Source organism: Balaenoptera borealis (genome assembly GCF_965194805.1).
Source record: "Balaenoptera borealis genome assembly, chromosome: 4".
Classification (NCBI taxonomy): Eukaryota; Metazoa; Chordata; class Mammalia; order Artiodactyla; family Balaenopteridae; genus Balaenoptera; species Balaenoptera borealis.
Window position 1 is genome coordinate 100,048,679 of NC_138861.1, and position 25,882 is coordinate 100,074,560.

A 25,882-nucleotide genomic window follows, 5' to 3' on the forward strand; every position below is an offset into this window, starting at 1 on the left:
GACCTCTGTGGTGTTATGGGAAGTGTTTTCTGGCGTTGTCTAGTACCTTGAGTTTGTTATGGATTCAATATGTAGTGTCATCATAAAACAGTTGAACCTGCATTAGCCCTCATTGTCTCAGGCTAGAAGCTGAAAAATTCAAAAAATGAAAAAGCTCAAGAAATGAATATTTCTGCTAATAGCATGTTGGTATTTTTCCCTTACTCCATGGACATTCTTGATCTCAAAGGCAAACTGCACAACCCAGGGTACTAGGGTTGGAATCCAGTGTTTATTCAAAAAGGCACCCTAAGGCAGTTGCAGAGGAAATGCTACATGTATGAAAAAAAAAAAAAAAGGTAGCCGGGAAACTAAGCTGATCTGGGCAAAGCGGCAGCGAATGTCTTTACTAACAACTTGTTTTCTGAGAGCCTATGAGAGAAATGGAAATAATTAGAAGGACCCTGAAAGGGTGGTATTTTGTTGCTTGTTCTCCTTATATGGAACAAAGTAAACTGCAGTAACACTTCTCGGGAGCTGGTGTTCCCTACTGCCACAGGGACAGCAGATTTCTGGGTGGAGGAGTTTGTTTATACCTTAACAAATACAGGCTGTTTTGTTGATTAAATAAGCAAAAAAAAAAAGAAAAAAAGAAAGAAAGCATGCCCCATTCTCTGTTTTCAAACACTTCCCCCAAGTAGAAAATGTCTCATAAAAATCCATCATGTGATAAGATCTTGCTTTAGTCCCAAACCAAGTCCACTTGGATGTCTTCAAATCTGAGTCCTGAGGGAGTCCACATTTTAGCTAAGAATGTAGTTACTCTGTCATGAAACAGAGAGCTTTGCCACTTGCTTGTTTTGGAAGGAAAATAAATTAAAAAAAGATTGCAGGGGATTTTAGTTATTATATGGCCAAGGCTCCATTTAGAGTCGGTGGCATTCAAAGCTGGCTTTAGTCACAGCATGATGCTCCAAAAGTCCAAGTGTTTCCTTTCTTTCTTTCCGTTTTTTTTTTTTTTTTTTAAGCGTTACTTCACTGAGGCAGAGGGCTGCCTTTGAGTGACGTCACGAGTTTGAGCAGCTAGCAGCACAGGAGAAGGGAGGCTGGGTGAGTGACAGCCCAGCCTACTTTTTAATAGCTTTGTCATGTGACTGGGGACTGTAGTAAGACAGGTGCCTTCAGTTCACTCTCAGTAAGGGGCTGGTTGCCTGCATGAGTGTGTGCTCTGTGTCCCTGTGGATTGGAGTTGAAACAGCTTGACTGGCGTCATTCAGGAGCTGGATGGCGTGGGACATGTGCAACCAGGACTCTGTATGGAGTGACATCGAGGTGAGGTGGGGCTGGACTCAGCACTGCAGCCAGGGCGGAAGCTTCCCTCGCAATGCAATTATGCTTGTAAGAGGGGGAAGGGCTTGGGCTTGGGCGAGGAGAGGAGGCAGCAAAGTAGCCCGGGCAGGAGCTTTGGGAAGGGAATCTCAATCTTATCTTAACTCCAATAAGTTTGCTATTTTAAGGTGGCTCTGAGATACCGTGAACAAATCAAAGCTTAGCTGCTGTCATCAGGATCTGTTGCAGTTAGAAACTCTTTCCATGTGCCTTTGGCTCTGTTTCTACTCATATGCAATATTTATGCCCTAAGATATTGATATGAATCAGAAGCTGAAGTCTTTCCAGTGGTGTTTAGTGGCCTGGTTGGAAAAATGCCATTTCTATTTATAATAAGATGAAGATAAAAATATTAAAATAGATGGGCTCAAATCTAGTCAGTTTTGACTCTAGTCTGGATTTTTTTCTTCTTCTCTCTCTGTTCATCAGAGAACTCACAAAATCCTAAATAATCCTGCTGGGCTATTTTAGATTGCTTTTCCCACAGAAAACAAAACAACAAAGCTGATTCTTTTAAAACTCCTCTGTGGTTGAAAGCTTTGGCCAGCAAAGAAAAAAAAAAAAAAAAAAAGCCTCACGGTGCAAGGTTTTCCATCAGCGTCAGTGGCAGGGAAGCCAATGGTTAAATCTCTCTGTACCACGGAGAGCTGCCTGAAGCCGGAGAGAGAATAGAGTTTATGCAGGACTGTGTGTGGAGCTGCTCGCTGCTTGTGTAAAAATAGATGGCAATACATCAATTCCACAGTCTCTGCTGGCTACAATTCATACGGGGGGGAAGAAAAGCGAGCCGGTTTCCTCGTAATCTCTGGAGTCTAGAGTGACTAGCGGGGGGGACGGAGGACCGCGGCATGTTCGCATTCAACACAATGGAATGTTCTCGGAAAGTTTGGCCAACTTGGGAAACAAGCAAAACTTTCTGTGGACTCTGGTGAGATGGACCCGAATTGAATTGCAGGGAGGATCTGAGCGGCTAACAATGAATCTGGCAAAGGGCTGGGAGAGCTTCCTCTGGGAAGCTGGGGGCACGTAGGGTAAGGGGAGGATCAAGGGCTACACGTGATTTGATTAAATAAGATGTCCATGTGGTGCTGCGATACACATCTAAAGTGAAAATAATTTGGCCAAGGCCGTCTGTGAATGCATTTTTCCTCTCTAGTGAGGCATGCCCTGGATTCTTAACTCTTCGCTGGGCTTGCAAATGCTGGCTCCGTTTGCCCTCTCTTGCCTTGGCAGATACATATTTGCGGATTGTAACTGTTCTTATCTTGTTGTGATTTCTTGGTAAGGTGGAAGAGTTATGGATAATTCATACGTCCTGCAGCTATTACGAGTCAGGGATCTAAGTGGCTTCAAAGTCCTAATTGTCTTCGAGTAGCTGGAGTATCCTGTGGGTGGTTGTCTGGCTGGCACTGTGGGTCTCAGCTGCTGTAGTTTCATTTTTGCATCATGTATTCTTCCTGATGCTGCTAGGAGTTGATTGAAGAACTAGATCACATGGAAACAGGGAAGATTTATTTTCCTCATTGGCATTCCTGCAGTCATTTTCAAATAAGCGTCAGAACCGTTTAGAACAGCGGCTTTTTAATTTTGTTCTTAAGGAGGTGAGGTCTCGGGCTAATTGTCCAGCCGTGGATTGAGTTGTCGGTCAGCTGAGACGGGCCAGTCGCTTCTCTGTTGCGCTGGAGGCAGCAGGCTGCTAGCAGCCCAACCTCGGTGGTGGCGGCCCTGGGAATCACCTCCGCCAGGCTCAAATATTACGAGCAGCAGGTAGCGTAGGCCGCTTTCATTTTTTGAATCATTAATGTTTGCTGTCATCCTAAAACGTATTATGCCCTTTTGCACATAATGACGGGACAGTACATTGGTTAATAAAGGCCTCCATCACTATAGCTACTCCGAGTCCCTGGTGTTTCCCAGTTTAATGAAGGTGATGTCCAATAAGCTTACCAAGATTGATAGAGACAGTTCCGATGACATACACTCTACTAAGACTGTCATTCTTTACTGACCCCTGCCCTGCCCCTTATCCCCTGTCCTAATTTTTTTTTTAAGAAGTAAGATTCTTTTTTCATTAATGTAATTAATGTGACCAAGTCCACTCTTTCTTCTCTCTCTCCCTTTAAAATTTACCATCAATGGCACAAAAACCTCCAAAAGGTTAATGGAGAATTATACTTAATTATAATGTTTCATTATCATCAGTGCAGTTAAGCTAATTTATTGTCTGCTCTTCAACTAAGAGAAAAGTCTGTTGGGGTGAAATAACGTACAATAATTAGCCTTTTGTGTTTAGTGACTGCTTTATCCTCTTAAATCTTATTATAAAATTAAGGCTATGGTTGTGAAATAGCTGTCATAGTTGCAAAGAGGCAGTAGAATGTATCTCCGTAATTGCAATAACGCACACCTGTTACAGATGTATAGGGAAGCAGTAAATATCAGAGTGTCAGATGGGGACAGTTCCAGGGCTCGGACTGTTACGTCTGGCATCATCCAAAGGCCAAATATAAATTAATAACAGGAACACTTGCTACCACTAATGTGTTTTAGATTATCAGGATAATGCCACGTTCAGAAGCCCTGATTTTATTAGCACGTCAGCATTGGCAAGAGCACATGCACATTTTTCAATGATAACAGAAAAGCAAAAATGAGAGAGGCAGACAGAGAGAGGAAAGGAAAGAAATATGTGAATTACAGCAGAGTAAAATACAAAACATTGATCTGATCTTTTTAATGGTTTTCAAAAGTTACTGAAAAATACATATTTCTGAAAGGTTAAAGGGTTTTGAAGAAATCATGCCTCGAGAGGGCTGTTAAAGAGAGAGACAGCAAGAAGTTGTCCCCCAGTTGGTATCAGCATTCCCAAACACGGGTTCTAGAGTATGCTCTCCACAAAAGGAATTTAAGCCAGATGTAGAGATCCTACGTTGTCGAACTTATTTTTCTTTTTTGTTGTTTATGCTTTTTATTTTAAGGACTCTCCCCTAATCCTAGTGGGTTTTGCACCAGCGAAAAAGTTCTCCCCTTGTCTCTGAATTGGTCGTGTTGTGGAAGAGTTAACTGTGTGTGGGTGTGTGTGTGTGTGTTTGTGTTTGGAGGACAAGCAGTGGGCAAGTGTGGAGACTGGGAAGTGTTGTGCCTGTAACAAAATCCAAACACTGTCCCAGAACAAAATCTTCTCTTCAGCCCAGCCTCCGCTTACTTATCAATCTAGTCAAGTATACGGATCTGTAACTTTGGGCTAGCTCCAATAATAAAAGAGAAAGACCAATAAAATGATAAGGAAAGAGTTGAGATGAAGGGGGTTGCCCTTTCTTGGCATTACCTTTGTGCCTGCAATTTGCGATCTCCGTGGGGCCCAGTGGTCTTAGGGAGGAAGTGCAGGAATTTTCAGGCTTCTCCCAGCCTCCCCTTACCAACTGCTGACTCCATTACCCAGTACCTACTTCTCAGCGTGGTGCTTACGATCATGCTGCTGCATATGACCCGTGTAATGTAGCCTGCCAGGGATGACAGAGGTGCTTGAGAAAAAAAAATCTGCGTAGAACTCATTTTATTCAAAATCTGAATGTCAAGCAGTATCTTTAGCTTCATGCCCAACTGCTGCCTGGATGGGAAGAACTCCCCAGTGTCTCTCCTGGCCTTGGGAGGGAGGGCCGTGAGGGGACCACCTCAGAGAGTGTGCCTTTCAATTGAGACCCCTCGGCTTGCAGATAGATAAAGTCCTTATGGCTCTGGCATCACCAGATCCCTTCAAAAGGAAGTTTCTGCAGGGTTCTTCACAATTGGCAGTGATGAATCAGCAGTCAGATAGCCAGTTCGAGGTTAGAAGCCCACCTTAGGAAGCGGGTCCACTTTCCTCAGAAAGCCACAGTGCAGGAGAGTTAACAGGCCACTTACTCTATGCAAGGAGGTGACAAGCAGCCCAGTCACGGTAGAGGGTATTTTAAGCCTCTCAATGTATTGAAATCATTTTTAAAACTCCAAATAAAGAATTGTTCTTTTGAATTCACTTAGAGCATAGTTTAGGAATATATAAATGATGAACAAAAACATAGTTGTGGTGTGCTAGAGTGGTTTTTCTTTTCAGACTTCAGGTGATCCCAACGGTATACACATATACACAGACGCACACACCAACACACAAGACCTGCAAGTTACACATAGCGAAAGATACCAAAGATCATAAAAAATATGATTTTTGTCCTTCATCTCAATGGATTTATTTTTGACCTGTTTGAGAAGTTCAGAAGCTCATGAAAAGTAAAAGATTTAAATAACAGTTCAAGAGAACTATAGACACGTTAAAGGACGTTGCATCATTAGTTGCTAAATGAATTATATGGATTATAATGGTTAAAGAGAGAGTAAATGGAGAAAGTTTTCCTGGTATAGTTCTTTTTTTTTTTTTTTCTCTCATTTAGTAATCGTTTATTTTGTCTCTCGTATGTGTGATGCAATTGCAAGGTGAAATCAAATTTGTATCTTTCCCTCAAAGGGCTTATACTCTAAGAGTAGAGTGAAATTTTGCATATAGTTAACCAGAAAACAATTTGAAACTTGGTAAGTGCTTACTATCAAAGAGGTACCAACAAATCTAAGTTGATTTCTAACTGGACGAATCAGAGGAGGCTTCATGGAAGCATGGCATTTACTATGGATTTGGAGGTAGAATTTGGGATGGAATGGTTCTGGCAAAGTATCCTTTGGGAGCAAAGTGAGGTAAAGAATTTAGGATGTTTATTCTGGGGACTAAAACCCTGGAAACCAGCTTTGGTGGTGTCGTTGAATTAACCAGGCTTAATTCCTATCACATGCTATTGCAGTTTAATAAATTCCTGCAGTTAATGAAAGCTTTTTTCTTTCCTCCCCTGCCCCCTGCAGTGTGCTGCTCTGGTTGGTGAAGACCAGCCTCTTTGCCCAGATCTTCCTGAACTTGACCTTTCTGAACTAGACGTGAATGACTTGGATACGGACAGCTTTCTGGGTGGACTCAAGTGGTGCAGTGACCAGTCAGAAATAATATCCAATCAGTACAACAATGAGCCTTCAAACATATTTGAGGTAAGAACAGCCCTTGGTGAAAATTAATTTCTCATTGAACTTGGCTTATGCCACACTAACATGATTATTGGCCTGAAAGCATAATGAGTTCTTACTTTGCTGTCACCAGAAGACTTTTTATCATACTTAGGCACTTCCTATTTTGTGGAAAAACAATTTTGTAAGACAAATTTTTTTTTTTTTTGAGAATTAAGGCCCTAAGGACCCACAATAGAGTGCATCAAACTGTGTTGAAATACTAAGGGATTGTGAAAGAATAAATGACAAAGAAGAACAAACGTCTACACCTGTTTATTCCTGTCTATTTCCCACAGAAAGTGATGCCTACTGTAAACTAATGTAAAATGTAAAAGAATACATTTCTTTTTAACCAAGGGGTGAGGTCTACCTTTAATTATTTTACAAAGTAAGTGAGCAGTTTTTTTTTTTTTTTACTATCATTATCATATTTATAATCGTACCTCTGATTTCTTTATATTATGGGAACTTCTAAGCCCAACTACTAAGCCCAACCACTCTGATATTTACTTATAAATTAGTCAAAATTAATTTACTTTTCAGTAGTGAGAATTACCTCCCAGACTCTAGACTCTTTATTAGAAGCCTACCCTGTAATAAAGAATGTTAATCTGCATCTATTAAACAGTTACTTTGAGAAAAGAAGTTCTTTCTTACAAGATCAGTACTCATTTACTTGAAAATAAATGGTTTCTTAGAGGGACAAACTCTGGCAAGTGAATTGAGTAAAGATTATCAAATCAACTAGTTTTCAATATCACCACCACCAGCACCACCATTATCACGTAACATTTTCTATCTACCATGTGCCAGGTTCCATACAAAGCACTTTAAATGTATTTTTTATCCACCAGCAGAGACATTTCTTATACTTCAGTGTTGTTTGGTTGAAATCTCGAGTCATTAAGAAAGCCAATTTTACAATATTTATTGAGTTTTTCCAGCACCCAGCACATAAAAGGCACTGAATAAATGTTTATTGAGTCATTAAGAAAACCCATTTTACAATATTTACTGAGTTTTTCCAGCACACAGAAGGTGTTGAATAAGTGCTTCGTGAATAGTGGGTGAATGATGAATATAGTATGTTCATAAGAGTAATAGTAATAACAAAACGGCCAACATTTTAGCACACTTTTGCTTTATGTATGTCATCGCACTCATCCCTCAAAACAACCTACTGTTTAGGTACTATTATTATCATTCCCATTTTACATATGCAGACAGTGAGTTTCAGAGAGGCTAAGTGATTTTCCCAAAATCACACAGTTGACAAAGACGTGGGATTTGAACCCCAGATGTATCTGACTTCAAAGTCTATTATCCTTGATTAAAAATAGAATAACAGTGAATTTGGGTGACAGCCATCCTTTACATACCAAGCTGCTTCTTTGCTCAATATATTTAAAAATAGAACAGAATCTTTCCTTTCAGTGTTGGTTGACATGGAAGCAGGTATATAGCTGGTGAGCTGAGGTGGCTGTAGATTCTGTTGACCGCTAAGATTTTATAATATGTCTGGAGCATTAAGTGGGTCTTAGAAGAGTGCTTAAGGTAATGGAGTGAAGGCTGGGGAGAAGGAATCAGGTGGAGGAAACACTGAGGGTTTGTGGTTAGTTATACTTTCCCAGGCTTCTCAGCCGGGTCTCAGAAAGTTCATGTGAGGACTTGGCTGGTTCGAACTGGTAAATTGAACATTCCTCATTCAGTACACTTGTCAGGTTACAGGCCCATTTTAAGTCATGCTGCATTAAGTAAACAGTACTTTTAAAAATGTCCATCTCCATAGACCTCTTATCTAAAAATCGACTATTTCACATTGGATGAATGCCATGCATTTTGTAGAAGATGGTTAGGGAAAAACTAAAAGGTGGTTGGGGCAATGGCGTGGTAGTCAAGGCCTCCCTTGTGGGCTGGTTGCAAAAAATACACCTTTTTTTCATGGCTGGTGTCCCTGTATTTCATGTCGTGGCACCTGCATGAGGTACTTCTCATTTACACTTCCGGGAGACTTGGTTTGGCAACTAGTTATATATCTATAGATGCTTAATCTACACAAAGACACCCCTTTTGTTTTCCTATATAACTTTCTACTACTGGTAGAATTGTTTTCAACACTCTAAACACAAGGTTTATTTCATTTAATCTCTCATCAGTTCATTTTAAACCAGTGGTTCTCAACTGAAGGCAATTTTGCCTGCCTGGGGATATTTCGCATTGTTTGGCGGGATGTTTGATTTTTTAGGACAGGAGGCAGAGAGGTGCTGCTGGTATTTAGTAGGTAGAGACCAGAGATGCTGTTTAACATCCTATAATGCACAGGACAGCTCCCCACAGCAAAGAATCATTTGGCCCCAAGTGACCATAGTGCTGAGGTGAAGAAACCCTGTTTAAAAAAAAAAGTCGCCACAATTTTTAGAAAACACTAAAGATGAATCCGTCAGATTTCCGAGAGAGAAAATAGAGTTATGATACAGGATATGAAGACTTAGAAGCCATATAAAATTATCGAGATGCCCAGGGCCCCAGGACTGATATGTCAGGAATTCTCTTAGTGGCAGACAGCAAAAGTGACTGTATCAATAAGTCCCCATAACAGTTTTCTCTGATGTCACGAAACCCATTCTTCTTTGTCGATGCCAAGGGCAAGGCCAAATGTGGCAATACTCAATACTGTTACACACAGAAGCAGCTTCCTCAGCATTTGCATACAGAAAAGATGCCTCTACTCTTTGCCCTCTAGCGTTAAACTCAGACATCTTTTCTATAACGAAGAAAAAAGTGTGTTTTGAGCATAGGCGGAATTCTAAAATTGTGTCTTCCCCTGTGAAGAAGCTCCATAGGCAACAGAGTAACCCTTGAATGGCTACAGCTTTGCACATTGCTTCTACCAAAGCGGCATTACCCCAAAGGCATTTCCCAGCGCCTGTGACTTTAAACCTCTCACAGCGGACTTTCACCTGTGCTCCCTTGTTCTCCTCCAATTCTCAAAACCCTGCCTCATCACATTTGTGAAGGCCTTGTACTTGAGCAAGCCCAACAGTCACGGTCTCTGCCACCTCTGATCTGCCAATAACAAGCATTATCTACCTTGGATTCCCAGAATAAAATAAGGCACCGAGCAGTTCAACACTTTTCCCTGACTCAAGTATCACATTGATGACACTGCTGGACACTGGCCACAGGATTTCTGAATTCTCATCAAAGCGGGAAGAAAGCGGGTATTTAGAGTTACGTTTAGTATTGCAGAATGTTTAAACGTTGGGAATAAATAGAAATTTCTTCCTTTGACCTCTTCCATAATTTGAATCTTAGTTTGATTTTTATGTGTTGAATGACTTAAGAAGAAGAAGAAAAAAAAGAATGGAATTGAATGTCCCAATTTGGGAAACAGTGAATTCCTGAGTGGGAGGAGAGTGAGCTGACGCGTAGTTGTGCATGTTGGTTGAGTAACTGGGCACACAAACAGCAATATCTGCTTGCACAACCTATGTTCGGATGTGTAAATGCAGGTGACCACGTATGATTCAGAAGCCACTTAGCAAAACAGGACACGAGGCCTATAGGTGCAGCAGCCAGTTTATCTTATCCATGTGTCAGGAAAACAGGATGCTGTCCCTGGACCGGCTGGTAGCAAGATTTATGTTTCAGAATATTGCAACACAACTTCCTTCTCTCTGTCGCTTTGTGCATTGTTTGAAGGAGGAGAATAAAGAAGTACTTTTAAAGCATGGCAGTGTTGTAAAGATGGGTGGCATGGGTTAGGTTAAATAGCACATTGGCTCTTCTGGGACATTGTGGGCCACCTTGTCTCTGCTTTATTTTAACCTCTGCTTTGATGCCTCCTTGATTCCACTGAATGGGCATCTTTCATTTGGTGGTCTGTTAACTTCTGAATGCAGCTACTTGGGGTTCTTTAGTACATGGAGAGTGAGAATGTAGCTCTCTCTAGGTCATTGCTCATAATACGTACTGAAGGCTGCCTTTGCTAATGGGGAGGGAAGGTCTCTAATCTGTGGCCAGCATTCACGTTGGGTAATTACTGAAACTTGCAGGAAGGTCTGATACTGTGAACTTTTGTAAAAGAAAAAAGGTGGTTTCCTGCTATCTGTCTGTAAGGTGTCCTGCTATATGCCACCAGGGAATGGTGGATGGAAGCTTTCAAGAATATTCGATCATTATAGTGGGAATATAGATGATTTTACATTTTTTCCTTCGACTTTCAGTTGTATTCTAATTTTTTTCTACAATGGGCATATATTATATACTTATGAAGAAGTTAAAAACAACAGATCTTGGCTATTCAAAAGGCTGTGAGCATTTTGGGAGCAGGGAACCAGCTTGTCTTGGTCACTGATGTTTTTCTAGATGTTTTCTTAGAAAGCAGGAGAAAGTGTGTACTCAGTAAATAATTGCAACCTCATGAATGAGTTAACCATCATATATTTATTGATGGTGTGAACTGCGTTAGCTAATGTGAAAATTACATATAAAGCTCCAATAGATCTATTTCCCCTAAAGGACTTTAAATCTAGTTTGGGAGGGTGAAATCGGAAACCATTAGCAAATAATGGAAGACTATGTATACAAATATACAGATATATGTACATGTTCATATATATCAGTAATTGGAGAACAACGTAACACTATCTACATCCATGTATATGTGCACATGTATAGTTATATGCATGGAGTTATATTATATATATATTAGCAATTGGCAAATATTGCAAGACTGTGTGTATTCAAGTATACATGTATATATGTACGTGTGTGTGTGTGTATATGTATGTATCCTAGCTAAGGAGGGAATCAGCAAGAATAACATCACCCAGGTTAATAAGAGAATAAGAGTGAAGTCTTTTCATAGACGGCTTATGAAGGTAAAGAGCTTGGTTTACTCAAAGTGAAAAATGTATTAATGGGAGCACAGGAGTAAGATAGGTTAGTCTGGATTTAGGGTGGGTACAAAATTATGCCAGGCCCTGAGGACCCAGTTGCAAGTGTTTACACGACAGGAATTAGGGTGCCACTGAAGATTTTTAGCAGGAGAGCAATGTGACAGAGATGGTATTTAAGGGTGATCGTTCTGATCGTTCTAAGAGCTATGGACAAGAAGAAAGTAGAGGAAATCTGACAGCAGGCTCTGTTGCATTCCAAACCCCATGCGATGCAGGTGCAGGGAAGGGACAAGGTGACAGCAGAGGGGATGGCGTCCAGGGAACAAAATTTGAAGCACCTCAAAGGAAAATTCCATCAGTCCTGATAAATATGAGTTAGGTTAGGGAGGGAGGTGGCAAAGCAGACTAACTCAAAAATATTCCAAAGGGAATTGGAACTTCATGGGTATCTATCTGGTTAAGTTTCTGCTCACCTTTAGGAGCTGAAGCACTTTCTTAGACTGTGAGTCATTTTACAAAGGGGCTCCCATCTCCCTGCTGCGTCAAGGGCAGAACAGATTTAACCCAATCCACAAATTCACGTGGTGTCTGCTTTTTCTCAGTTGTCTCCTTGGAGGAAATTCTGTAGCCTTCCATGGTAATGAATTCCTGCTTCTGACTGTGCCTGAGGTCAGGCAGACTTTTCTATGAATGGCACACCTCTTGGGATTTTAATAAAACAAACAGAGAAAAAAAATGTGTGTCCAAACCACCTCCCCTTAATTTAATCATCAGGAGAATAAATTCTCCTTTGTTATGTGGAGAGACCGAATTCATTTACAATAATCATTTCTTGAAGATTTCTGGAATCTCCAATTTGCAATCAATAAATGTTTGTCATTTAAATTCAATTTACGGCCCACAACCAGATTTTTGCCACACTTGGTAATGACGCTTAGGGAGAATATAGACTTCAAGTAAGAAAATAATAGCCATTTAAGTGGGGAGATAATTGGCTGTAACATAAGAACATTGAAGAATGTTGAAACTCCTGGAGACTTATGGAGTATTTTAAAAATTTATGTTGTACTTATCTTTGCATTTGTAGCCTACCACAAAATTTCAAATTCTGGGTATAAATCAGTTAGATGTTCATCTTGGAGAGTCACAAATCAGGAAGCAACAATCTGACCCAGCCTGTGTGCTGCTTTATTTTCAACCTCTACTGTAGGCTTATCCAGCTGGGAGACTGAGTAGTGTTCACGTGTGTGTGTGTGTGTGTGTGTGTGTGTGTTTCTCTACACACCTCAGTTAAAGACCGTTTAGACTTCTTGTCTTGATAACATCTGCCTTATCTTGGGAACATCTGGTTTATCACCCTGTTTCCGCCTTGCCATTATGCTGACCACTGGAAAAATATGGCTCAGGAGCTCTGACCCATGGGGCTATGTCTATTGGCATCAATCCCTACTAATAAATAGTAAGTCAAAGGATGCCGGTTAAATGACATCCTTCACCACTAACTTTCCTGATGGTTGCTTTTGTTAGTGTAAGTTGTGGTTACAAAAGATGAGGTCGGCTGCTGTTTTTCAGGGAAGTCAATCCAGTTCTTAGGCATTTGCAATTTGGAAAGTGAGAATCCATATGTGTAATTGGGCATAATGATTGTAGAAGGTACTAGTTTGTGTTTTGGGGATAGAGACCAACTATTTCGATACTCTTGGCACTCCAAGAAGGAGGTGAGACATTTTATGGACATATCTTGGGCTTTTCCTACCTCCTGGACTCTCCAGTGGGTCATTGAAATAAAATTTACTCCACCTGGATATCTTTGGAGCCAGGAAAGTGGAGACCCACATTCACAAGGAGGAAAACTTGGGGAGGAATCAGGAAAAAGTGGCGCAATGCCTCTTAGATTTACTTCAAAGATATTAGTCGAGGTTAAAGTAATCAAGATTCAGGGTGCTGCAGTGGACAAACTGTCCCTTTGTATAGCAACTATGTGTGCTTGCATAGTAAGCTTATACATAGTGTCTGTTTGTCCTCCTCCCCCTATCTATATGAAATGTCGTGGAAACACAGCCCAGCAGATGGCTCACCTCTGAATGAGATCAACACCCAAAGCAGATAAAAAGATGAACATTAAAGACCGACAGCCAAATTGTTCTTCCACTGTTCTCTACCCCAGACTTCACATTTTTAACAAGGTTTATCTGTCCCGATAATTATGTGCCTATTCTTTTAGCAATGAAAACTTTTATTGTGTGTTTTATAAAATGAATTGCCTGTGATGTAAAACAATTTTGTAAGGACCATTTTTTTCTTCTTCTTTAACCTCTCAGGTTACTTTCAAGATTGTGCGCTCTGAGGTATAGTTTGAAAGCAAAGCAGGGCACTGTGTTTTACTGTAGCCTGCCAAAGATGCTGAATTACAAGCAGCTAGAATGAGAGCAAGGGAAACGGGGAGAGAGATACACAAGGAAATACACACTCCTACTCTTGGCAAGGGCAAATTTTTACGAAGATAAATGACTTCTTATCCATTACGCAATTTACCCCAAAATGATAATAGGAGATACTTTTGTGCCTTTTCTGTTCCAAAATGATAGAATAATTTGCATAGTTTCAGATCCTAAACACTGATGCTATGTAGACCTGCCCATCTCCATTACTAGAGCAAGTTATTCATTCAAGGTTTGCAGCCGGATAGATTAATGAATGACCAGGTCTTGCGTAAAATGACTTGGCTTGACTTTTAAACAAGTAGGCTTTTTTTTTGTTTTTTTTTTGTTTTTGGCCAGTCTTGTGATTGGTGTTAATGGGCTCTTTCAAGCCCCCTCTAGAGTTGTTTTTTTGTGTTTTTTTGTGTTTTTTTTTTTTAGAAGTAGCTTTGTTAACTATTTCCCCCACTTTTTCATTCTCTCCCAAACTTCTGCTCAGAAGCAGTTAGTTCAAGGAGGTAAAAGCAGGCTGGTCGGGCAGGGAGGAGGGAGGAGACTTCACAGCCAAATTCTTGGTGGCCGATGCCCTGCCCTGTGCCACATCAGCATGATTTATTGGAGCCTTGTCTTCGGCACAACTGAGTTTAGTGTGAGATCCTTGGTGTTTCTCACACAATATGCAAGGCTGGAGCTCTGATCTTTGAAGGAAAGCCTCAGAGCTATTTGCAAAGTGCTGTGCTTAGTGAATACTAAATTACATTTAGGAAATAGTCTATTGCTACCAGTTATACTTCATTTTTATTCTTGACACAGACACCTAAATCAGAGAATAGTAACATTTCAGAGATTATGGAAGCAGTTTGGGTATGTTCCAACACTATAATAGGATCAGAATTTTAAGGCCTTTGTACTATTACCAATAGTCACTTAGTTTCTACTGCAGTGTACTTTGTAGGGAATTACAGCTTTTACTAAAAAGATTAAAATGCTATTATGCAAATGATTGCAGTATGTTATTATGTTTACAAATTAGCATCCATGGCTCGACACACAAATTAACTAACTATTCTATCTATGTTATTAAGGATTTAATAAAGTAACTGTTAATAAAAATGGGGAGCTTGGAACACTTAATAGGAAACAATTGTGATTTAACACAGAACTCAAGCCTTGTGTTTAAGGTTGTAGGGGATATAGTGGTAAAATAAAGTTGAGCAAAGCACAAAGAAGAACTTTGACCATGAGAGCCACAGAGCTGCTTGTCTGAGACGCTGATGACCATGAACTAAATAGCTTCAGGCTACAATATACAGTGGGCAGCATATCAATAAATCTAAGCAAAGCACACACACCACCTTCTATTAATAAATAGTTCATTGAAATGATAATAGCCCTTCACTGCATGTTTGATACGTTCCATACACACAGAGAATACTTAAATTATTCGAAAATGGAGCTCAGAGCAAATTTTGCTGTGGCGAATGGGATTTAGCTGCAGAATATTGCCGTGTGATAAAAGAGGGGAAGGCTAGGTTCAGACTACGATGGCTTTACAAACAGCCTGCAAATTGCTATTCCTGGCTGTTCATAAGAGATCATAAAAGCAAGGAGATAAGAACCGCCAAGGTCTCTGAGAAATGAATGTATGTGATTATGTTATCTTGTGGGTTGGATTTACTAGACAGACCGACAACACCTTCACTTCAGTCCAACAGGAAAAGTAGAAAGAGATGTAGATTTTGAATAACAAACTTTGTTAGAGTGTGGAAGTTCCGAAACACTAGAATTAAAATCTTTCAAAAAAGATCCACGATTCCGGTCAGTGACTGCATTGCTAGATCTCAAAATGAGAGCTAAGGGTGTTACTTACTCTTAAGCAAACACACAAACAAAAAGGAAACAAAAGAATTACTAGAAAATCCTGCAGCAATGTAATTCATATTTCAAATATTTTTTATTTATTTTTCTTAATAGTCACATACAGATGTTGAAGACTTCTAGATAAACAGTAAGCTTTTTAGGTCTACCTAAAAACAAATAAGTAAATGAAATAATAAATAAACTATTATCCTTTTAGATCTACCTACAGAGGGCCACCAACTTGGGCTTCTTAGCAGGAATATCAGGGTGTACTTAAAGAAACATAGGAGCAGGGAAGCAACCACAAACTTGGTCAAGGTTTGTGCCCTTGCATACAATACAAGCAATTTATTTTGTTCCAAATAGCACTTCTGTCGTTGGGAAACTACTTATGCAAATTTGTGATATCTAGCTTTAGCAAGGCACCTGGTTCCCTCATTTCCTTCCACATTTGGATAAATTGGGTTGTTCTTCACTCTTCCAAATTTGTCCTTGTGGAAGCGAACACTTGCAAATTGGTTGAAGCTTGCTAAGAGAAAGAAAGAAAGCGGGGAAAGAAAGGAGGAAATGATTTGACCAAAAACAGTGTCTGGGACAGCTTATGATTTGATGGTTTGTGGCCTTGTCCCATTCCCAGGCACCTGATCGAGAACGTGGTACAATTCTGTTATGCAGACGTTCCAGAACTCTTGCCAACATTCACCTGACATGACCAAGGTTTAAAGTACTGCCTGCAACTTTACACAGCATAGTGGAACTGTGTGTCTGTGTGTGTGTGCATACACATTCGCATTCTTTTTTTTTTTTAGGGAAAAAAATGGGATACTTGCCATGGCTGGGTGGTAAAATAATTAGTCCAGCAGACAAATGTCTTGGCCCATGTTTAAACAGAGCTTTAAGGACACAGTGTTCTCACCAGTCACATATCTAAATACAAACCAGTGTCAGCTGCCATGCAGACCAAAATGTAATAGCCTGCTTTCACATAGGTCATCGTCAGTCCATTTTGGTCAGAGTCACACTTCACATCTGTTTCTGTGCGCTGCAGCCCCTTAAGGTGGCAATGGGCTTCGTAAGAGCAGCTATAAATTGCCACTGCTGGAATTACTTTGAATAAGTGTACACTGTTTCATATTTATAACAGTGAGCCTTCGTAATATGCACAGTGAATATATAACACCGATCAGTTCAACAAGCATGAAATTGTATGTTGTCAACTTGTCACATAAATAGAGTCATATTCTGGCTTGCCATAATGTTGAACTAACACTTTTTCCCCCAGAATTGTCGAGAGGGTCACAAAAAAAATTGGGAGGTAGCACTTCCTTTGGGTAGATAAACAGTCAGGGCTGTTGTAAAGTTGATATTACCGTTGATGGGTTCCTTTCCTCCCTTCTCTCCAAAGTGCTTACTTTTCTTGGGTGAATGTTAATTGGCTAATCTGGTGTGTTTCTTCTGTCATCCAATGGTATCATTTTCAGTCAGTGCTAGAAGGCTTTTTTTGGGTTATGTATGTGTGAGAAGCTTTTTTTGTTCTCCTTTGAAACAATTTTTTTTTTGTATTCTTGTAGCGCAAATCAGTGCTAATTGTCATGAAATTCTCTAACCATCTTCTGGCAAGCTCTCTGTTTCATTTGCACTCCAGTTAACTCTTAATTCATTACCAGAGCCCTGGGTCATAGCGAAGACTGGACATTTTGATCAGACTTTCCCACGATAGAGAATTTAGAGAGATGCAGCAGAGAAATGATTGGAGCAAATGTGCAATTTACTGAAAGGAGAGGGGGACAAATGAAACATACCAGTCGCCGGGGAGCAACTGCAGGGACCAGTTTCCACGATGGCTGATATTTCGGCACCAGAGGCATGAGTAGAAACTGATGCCAAGTACTTCTGAACTTTGGAGAAATTCTTAGAGTGTGTTCAACACTCCCCATCTTCCTTCAAATGGTCTGGAAACAGAAGGTGTTGCCGGCTATCTCTGCCGTCATGTGGATTTTCCTGGTTAAGATGCCAACTTTAAAACCTCAGGACTGTGCTTTAGAATGCATGTATTACCAAGGGGGTATGACTAACTCTGATCTTTCATCCCATATCACTTGTGGTGTGGATGGTCACATTTTCTCATGGAGGAAACCACTTGCCTGCCGAAGCTACTGGTCTCCAACTTGTGCGTATTTTCACATTTTTTCATGCTTCTGGATTTTAACAGTTTCTCTATTCTCTCACTGATTTATTTATCCCTTCATTAAAAAAAAAAAATTACTGTCAACCATTAGCATGCCCGTCTCCTTGCCACTTTCTGAAGATACAGTGATTACATGTAGACAAAGTCCATGGTACCATGAAGCTCACGGTTAGTGATGAAGACGGAGCTTTAAAATCAAGTGAGATAAGCTCTCTGAGAGAGAAAGCAAAGCGGGGACTTTCCCCACCTGCCTGTTATCCTGGTTATCGCTCACAGATAATTTCTGCCCTTCTCTGGGTTGGTACACTTATCATCTTCAGAAATGCCTTCACCTCGACATGGAATTTTGCTGGAGAGCGTTTCTCCTAGCTAATGGGACCTTCTGTTCCAAACCAAGAGCCCAGGCATAGGGTCCATCAAAAGCAGGGCAGTGGGACAGAATATTTGAAATTAGAGAACCTGGGATTTATGGTGTCCTACACAACTGTGTATTGAGAAAAACAGCAGTTTGCTCATTGGAATGGCTGAGAGAAGAGGAGAGGTAGTCAGCCTAAGGGAAGAGGGCAAGGCTGTCAGCAGAAAGTTCTCTCACCAGTGTACAAGGCTGCCGTGAGTGGAACACTGAGCCCCTGGCAACGTATTTGGGGCTCCTTTGGATGAATACCATTTTGCACCATTTTAGGCCTGTTGACATTTCTCCGTGAGAATGATATTTCAGTCCAGCTGGAAGGCCTGACACACTTTTTGTCTATATGCGACACCTTGAATATGTGGCTTTCCTACGTCTTGGAGCTTTCTTTGCACTGTTTCATGGATGGTCCTACCTGCTTCCGTGAATGAGGCAGGCACAGGAAGAAGGCTCACTACCTCTTGCCTCTTCTCTCTGGAGGTACCAAGCATTACATCTCTACTGGGCCTGATTCAATTAGATCCCTTTCACTTCCCTGTAATTCCCCGGCTTAAACTTTTTCTCCCCAGTCCTTTCCGAGAAGTTTATTTCTGATTTGAATGGTGCTTATATAGGGAAAAAAGTCCCTCTATTATAAGAATGCCCTTGGTTTTTCCATGGACTCTTGGCCTAAGGACATTAGCTTCGCTGGGTGCCATTAGCTTCACATTTGTTCAGAGGTGAAATTGAAGCTTCTGTATTCCAGACATAGTTCTCCCAGGTGTCCAGGGATCCTCGCCAACTCAGATCCTGTCCAGAAATGTTCTCATGTCAGGATCCTCTTGTGTCTTGCCAGCACATGTTTAGCAGGGACACCCTGCTCTCCTCTGAGCCACTGATACCGGCTTGCCTTTTCTTTTAGGCAGTGCTGCCTGATGGGCAGGCTCGCCTCCTATTCCCACTGGAGAAGAGTCTAGTCAAATACCTGAGCATCTGAACGCCGCGACGCTGCGTGGGTTAAGTGACATCTTACCCCGCTGGTCCGCAGTTCTAGGGCTCTGTGTGCAATAGATTTGAGAGTTATATTAGGTCACAATGCCACTTTCTAGCTCCTTTAATCCTATCACCCGGCAATCCCAGCAATGTAGCTGAGGTGGCTTCCTCTGTCCTAAAGGAATTTGTGTCAGTTTCTCCTGGGACAGATCTCATCCGGACTGCTTTGCAATATTTGTTCCAACTGAAAATTTTGACAAAGACATTCTGTCCACACAGAGCCAAAGAATTTTCTGTGTTTAGATGCATTTGGAGGTAACAGAATGTTGCCTGGTCTTGGCAGGTAACTGAGTCTGGCAATCCACGTAGCATGATCCATGCCCTGTTTAATTTGTCTTTGAATGGCAAATGTCTTTCTTCTCTGAGTCAGCAAAAGCCATGATACCCTCCAATGGTACTGTGTGACCTCCCTCCTGCTTTTGTGATATGGAAAAACAAAACAGCGATCCCACTTTTTTTCCTTTAGTTGCTGGTTCGCTTTTATTTCCAGCGACATGTTTCATAGCTGAAAGGGAAGATGTATGTTCCATAGATGGGATGCATTTTTACTTAATCACAGTGGTTATTTTTATAATTCATATTAGGAGACCTCATTTCTCTGGCCATTTTTAACTTAGTATTATTAATTGTCTGAAACATAGCTGAGAAACATACCATTTGTATAAATGTCTCTGAGAAGCCAAACCAGATGAAAAAAAAATCATACCCTCAAACTCAATGCATTTTATTCCCAGATAAGCTTCTCCAGCTCTCACTTATCACTTGCTTCCTTTTGTTTTACTTGCAATTTACACCAATCTAGTTATCTGTGTTCTGAGCACATGGGAGATTAGAAGAAATGATTTAGAAAGTTAATGAGCTTGTAGAGGCAAGGGGTGGGAAGTAGGAACTGGCCAAAACAGATGAGACTAAAAACTACAAAAAGTAGACACTTACTCAAAATATGACTGTCTGGGGCCATTTCAGTTGAGGGCAAAGCGCCCTGTATTTCTCAGGGCTATCTTTCTAAATAGCTCCCTGCGGTCATTTTACAATATCACATAATGCTACAAAAATCAATTCTCATAATTTTTAAGATGAGAGAAATATGTAAATGATTTTGAAATCTTCCCATTAAATGCTTTAATAAAAAATTGGGTGGTTAAGCCATTCAACTTCTTGATTCATCTGCACAAGTGCCCATGTGGATTAATGCCTGATCATGAGAAATAAATGAGGCATATATGCAAACACACACACATATTTTTGCATCTAAAAGATTTTCCTGGGGTCTGGATATCATCCTGTTTTTCCCACGTAGTAGTACCTAATAGGAGAATATTCCATGTAATGTTAAACTTCATTGTATAATTTGTCAGATCACTTTCTCCCTTAAAAAAACACAACTGGTGGGATTTCCCTGGTGGCGCGATGGTTAAGAATCCTCCTGCCAATGCAGGGGATACGGGTTCGATCCCTGGTCCAGGAAGATCCCACATGCTGCAGAGCAACTAAGCCTGTGCGCCACAACGACTGAAACCCGCGCGCCTAGAGCCCGTGCTCTGCAACAAGAGAAGCCACCGCAGTGAGAAGCCCGTGCACCGCAATGAAGAGTAGCCCCTGCTCTCCGCAACCAGAGAAAGCCCACGTGCAGCAACGAAAACCCAACGCAGCCAAAAGTAAAACAAAACAAAACAAAACAAAAAGAACACAACTGGTAAAAATTTCCTGCAATAAAAAGATCACTGATTTTTTTTTTTCTTGTCAGGAGTAAAGCTCTTTAGCTGTAAGGCCATTGGTCAAGGCAAATACAGCTCAGCAGACTTATCCTTAAATAAGTAATTCCCCGCATTACCTTAGAAGGAAATTACTGATACTTTCCCCTTCGTTGCTTTTCTACCCAGTCCCCAAATAAACCACCACTCCAACAATGCATAATTCATGTGTCTATATTCTTTGAGAACACACTCAATTGTATTACCAGTACTATGAGTAATTTCCCCCTTTTTTTCCCATTTTGTTTGGAGATCCTTATAAATAGAGGATGTAGGGCTTACAAGACAATCACTAAAATGCGCTGCTTGGTTTTGGGTAAAGGATTTCAGATAATGTGCAGGACTGAGTTCTCTAAATCTCATTTCTCTCTCGAAACCCAAGGAAAGCTCTGTGTCTTCTTTATCCAAACTCTCTGGCCCAGCTCTGTCACCTTTCACCTGAGGGGAAAGAATGGACAGCGTGGGTTTCTCTATATGGACCCTGAGCCTTGGTTGGGCCATGACCCCTCATTAGTATTCAAACTTTGGCAATTTCAAAGAATGCCGTCCACCCTGACTGCTGTAAGCAGCCCGGCCCCCCTGGTACTTCTCACGCTTCTCCCTTGTATGAAGACATTTGTGCCTCTCTTCATGTCCCCTTCAGGAATCATTCTTCCGTCATTCAATTTTTCCCCTTTCTCTTTATGGCTGTCATAATAGCTCCTGATACAGTCGGGCAGTGGTGACCCTGTCCATCACTCACCTGCAAGCTATTCTTGAACCAGTGGATGGTTCCCTGAATGACCAGATTCATTGTGCCGATGGTGGGCCTTTCCACCCGACCTTTCATCCAGGAGCATAAAAGCCCATCCCAGGCTGTGTGCAAGCTGGCTGCCCTGCCACCTCAGTGTCCTCCACGGAGCTGAGCAGTGGAAAGGAAAGAATCAATGCAAATGAAGTGCGGAGGCACGGACAGAAAAAGACGTGCAGCTGGGGGTTCTCAGAAATTACATCTGTCCTCCTTTGAGTGTCAGTGGAAATAAGTCTTAAGAAATGAGAGTCCAAAGGAAATTTGCCATACACCCAATGTCCATAAACTGTATTATAACCATGTGCTACACTAAAGGCCAGTGGTTGGTTGGGTCTGTGTTCAGTGGGAACCTTCACCAGGCAAAGGATAAACTATTAAATCCCTAAACTTAAGAAGCTATCAGTGGCCCCTCTTAGGCAAAATGAGTATTATTATCACATGTGCCAAAGAGCATTGTGGCCATAGGGGTCTGTCCTTCCGGCAGTATCCCTCGAGCTACATTATGAACTGCATGAGGGCGTTCCTTCGTATCCTTTATAAGTGTACCTTAACTTGTTACCTCATCACCTTCTCTGTGCCGAGCACAAAACTGTGCATATTTGGAATTCTATCTCTGATGTCTGTTAACGGATGGATTTACAGTGGTTCTATCAGATTCAGGGAGAGGAAGAGAGAGAGAGAATAAAATGACCTCCCCAGCCATTTAGACCAATCCTGCTAAAAATAAGACATCTCAAAGATCTGAGAGCATGCTCTCCAAGAGATGGTTTGTAAACAGAGCCAACTGTGACAGCAGTATGTGTGCACCTGCCAGACTAGCTGTGAACTTACCTTCTAATGCACTGCAACTTGCTCCTCAGATTAAGATAGATGGGTGGTTATAATGGCAGTTGCAAGACATGTGTTAAGCTGGTGTGTGTTGGCACATAAAGACACTGTTGTATGTCTGCTTTGGACATCGAGTATTCACTCCTCTCTCCTACGGAAGAGGGAATATTTCTCACACTCAGTGAAGAGCTAAAGAATTGGTACCTTTATGGTGTTCCAGAGCATGGGGGATTAACTCTGCCTCTGTCCAAGGGATCAGGTGTTACCTGGGAGCTCATAAAAATGCACGGCCCCAGCTTCCCATGGCCCACATTGTTCCCACACTGTGCCCATATTTCCTGGCCTCAACAGATCCAGATTTCCAACACGTGCAGATATTTTGTTTTTGTTGTCATTTCCTTGTCAAAAATTACAATGAAAAGAATTTATCTCATGAGGAAAAGTGATTGCCTAATCGCACAAGTTTACAGTACCATAGCTCTATGACAGTTATCCTGTTTCCTGGAAGAATCAAGCACAGAGGCTAGAAAGAAATGGTGGGATGGCAAAGGATGGCTAATCTCCCAAGGCGTTCAGGCTTTTCAGAAGTTGTGAATGTTTTGGCCTTGCTTTGGTTTATAGGCTGGAAACCTGGGTGCAAAAATAGCAAAGCAAAAGGATCCCCTTAACCTGAATGTCTTACCAGTTTCTGGAGAGCAGTTGAATTCTTGGTCATCTTTGCTATTTTAGCAAAGACCTCAGAGAGCTGTCTTTGTTTAAAAGGGAACAGTTTACCCAGCCCACGTGGGTACCTGTTTAGGCTGACTCATGGGTTAAAATTTAGTATGCTATTATATAGGATGCTCTGATACAGGAATTTATTTCAGTCCTTCTTCAATTGACCCATTTATTGACCATTTAAAGAGCATCCACTATGTGCAAGGCACTAATTTAGGTGCTCAAAATACAAGGACGTATTGTGTACATAATACTTAGGACACAGAGTTGGTTGTCTAGTGAAAAGACACTTAACAAATTATAAGATATTGGGATGGATTTTGTGGCAAAATTAGAGATGAAGTACATGAAGACACAAACAGAGGGGTAAAAATGTCTGCTGAAAGGGTGAAAAGGGAGGAAAGTTTGTAAGTGTTGGTAGGTTATTTATTTGAGACTTCACCACATCAGGGGTTAAACATACTCCTATTTACTTATAAAATATAGTAAACTGCATTTCTCATCTCTTAGCAGGAAAACGGAATGGCCAAGAAACAGGATGCACACATTAGGCCCTTAATAACATTTTTTTTTAATGAATCTGCCTTCTAACAAGGCCGTTCTACGTCACGCTTGGCAGTCCAATAGCTCATTAGATTTTAACAAAAGCAGCAGAGCTAAATGAGAAGAATTCCTCAGTCAGGTACTCTTGGCAGTACCCCTGGGAGCACATGTGACAAATAGAATCAGAAATGACTTAAATAGTCAGCTACCACAAGCCAAACTTTAAAAAAAGCCCTGAAAAGACCAAAAATGGAAACATATTACAGTTATCTGCATTCACAGTGCAGAACAAGTTTGGTCGTATTTAAGATAATTCTCTAGTGCGTGCTATTTTTAGCCCAAGGGTAAGCTCCTTTAAGAGTCTTTGGCGTTGCATCCCTTTAACCTGGCCTAACAAACTAAGCCAATAAGCTGTCTGATTTTCCTTGTCCATCCAGGAGGAAGAGAGATAGCTAAAACAAACCATTTTCGGGGAAAATGTTCAGCCTATCTTGTATTAGGAGCTTTTTTCATATAGATTTTTAAAACATCCCAATATTAAGTGTTGCCTGTCGGAGACCAAAATGTCAAACTTTGCTGTTTTGAAATTGTAGGCTCACGGTTATAAAAAGAGGATTTTATAGGCCTAGCCTAATGGAAATAAACATTACTCCATTACCTTCAGTAAAACCAAATCTTTACAGTTCAAGCTATCATTATTAATGTCTATGAGAAGAAAGAAACGTTTCCAGGGGGTTTATTTATTTATTTATTTAGGCAAAGAAAGACTGGTGAACTGTACCACAGCAAATGAAAGTTTTCTTAACGCTTTCTCCTCAGTGACTTTGCAGTGTGTAATTTAAAAGCAGAAAGCAAAGAAAATGCCGTCTTAAAACACTAGGCTGGCTATTCCTGGTATCTTTCTTTCTTACGTATTAACAACTCTTTGTGAGACGATTGCTCTGTCAATTCTTGTCTGTCTGTCTCTATATGGTATATCCAAACAACTCTATCAGCTTTCTATTGTTCACAGCCCTGTGTGTTTTTTGAGGGCGTGGGTTGGTGGGGGTTGGGTGTATGTCTGGAGGCATAGGTGTGAGCTATCTCAGTTTAAATCATATAACCACAGGTGTGGATCACAACACTTAACAACGCATTAATTTCTGCTTAGTTCATCAAAAACAATGCTGTTAAGCATCCAAGTTTAAGGTTGTTCCCAGATTGACTGGGTTATTGAAATTCAGAAGACAATTTACCAATCCAGTATCGGGTAGATTTCAGCAATCAATAGCCAGAAGTTTCTTGAGCTCATAGCATAAGCAAGATGGTACGCCAGGTGAGGTGGCGGTTAGAAAGGTGATTAAGGCAGGACTTCAGTTCTCAAGGAGACTTGTCACCAAATGGCAGAAAGAAGTTGCCCACGCCCACACAGTGGCAGTCAGAAAAGTTTAGGACGTTTATAGAGATCCAGACACCATGCCTAGGTTTCCTCTCTTCCAGAGTGATTCTACCTCAATTACCAGCCTTCTCATAAACATGTCATTAGGCCCCGGATAAATGAATGCCCCACCACTCCTCTTGGTTATGCATGATTTCTATCTTCCCACAGATTAGGGATTTAGGAGTTAGTATTTAACCAGAACTCAAATTCCCTGGTTCCCATTGCTTGCCCTCAGTGTCAGTAGGATGGAATTGCTGTTTTCTATCAGGAAGCTTCAGAAACACTGGCTAGTCGCATGACCATCTCCAAGGATATATTTGCTTCCTTGAGCTGCTCTATTGCCTGTTAAATGATCAAATGGTGCCTATTTCTGCAGAGCACTGGTGGGTCTGGGCATTCTTTGTCCTGCCATTGCAGTCTGCTGCCAGGGAGGTGTTTTGTGCTTTACAAGCTCGCTCCTGATCTTTAGTCCCCTTTAAGACCAGCTGTTAATCTTTAGCACAGGCTGACTCTGCAACCCAGTGCACACCAGGTTGCCTAACTTCTTGTTTGTGTGCTCCCAGGGAT

At 41.1% G+C, this 25,882-nt stretch overlaps 1 protein-coding gene across 5 annotated transcripts in view; it reads left to right on the forward strand.

The window, feature by feature from the left end:
* Nucleotides 1–25,882, forward strand: part of PPARGC1A (PPARG coactivator 1 alpha) — a 466,423-nt gene that overhangs the window by 365,735 nt on the left and 74,806 nt on the right. For 3 of the 5 annotated variants that reach the window (XM_082389218.1, XM_082389214.1, XM_082389217.1), the window contains exon 2: nt 6,256–6,435. In XM_082389218.1, coding sequence (XP_082245344.1) covers nt 6,256–6,435 — 180 coding nt within the window. Of the gene's footprint in view, nt 1–1,049; nt 1,312–2,149; nt 2,297–6,255; nt 6,436–25,882 lie in introns of those variants that run through there. The other 2 variants (XM_082389216.1, XM_082389215.1) reach the window with 2 other exon arrangements.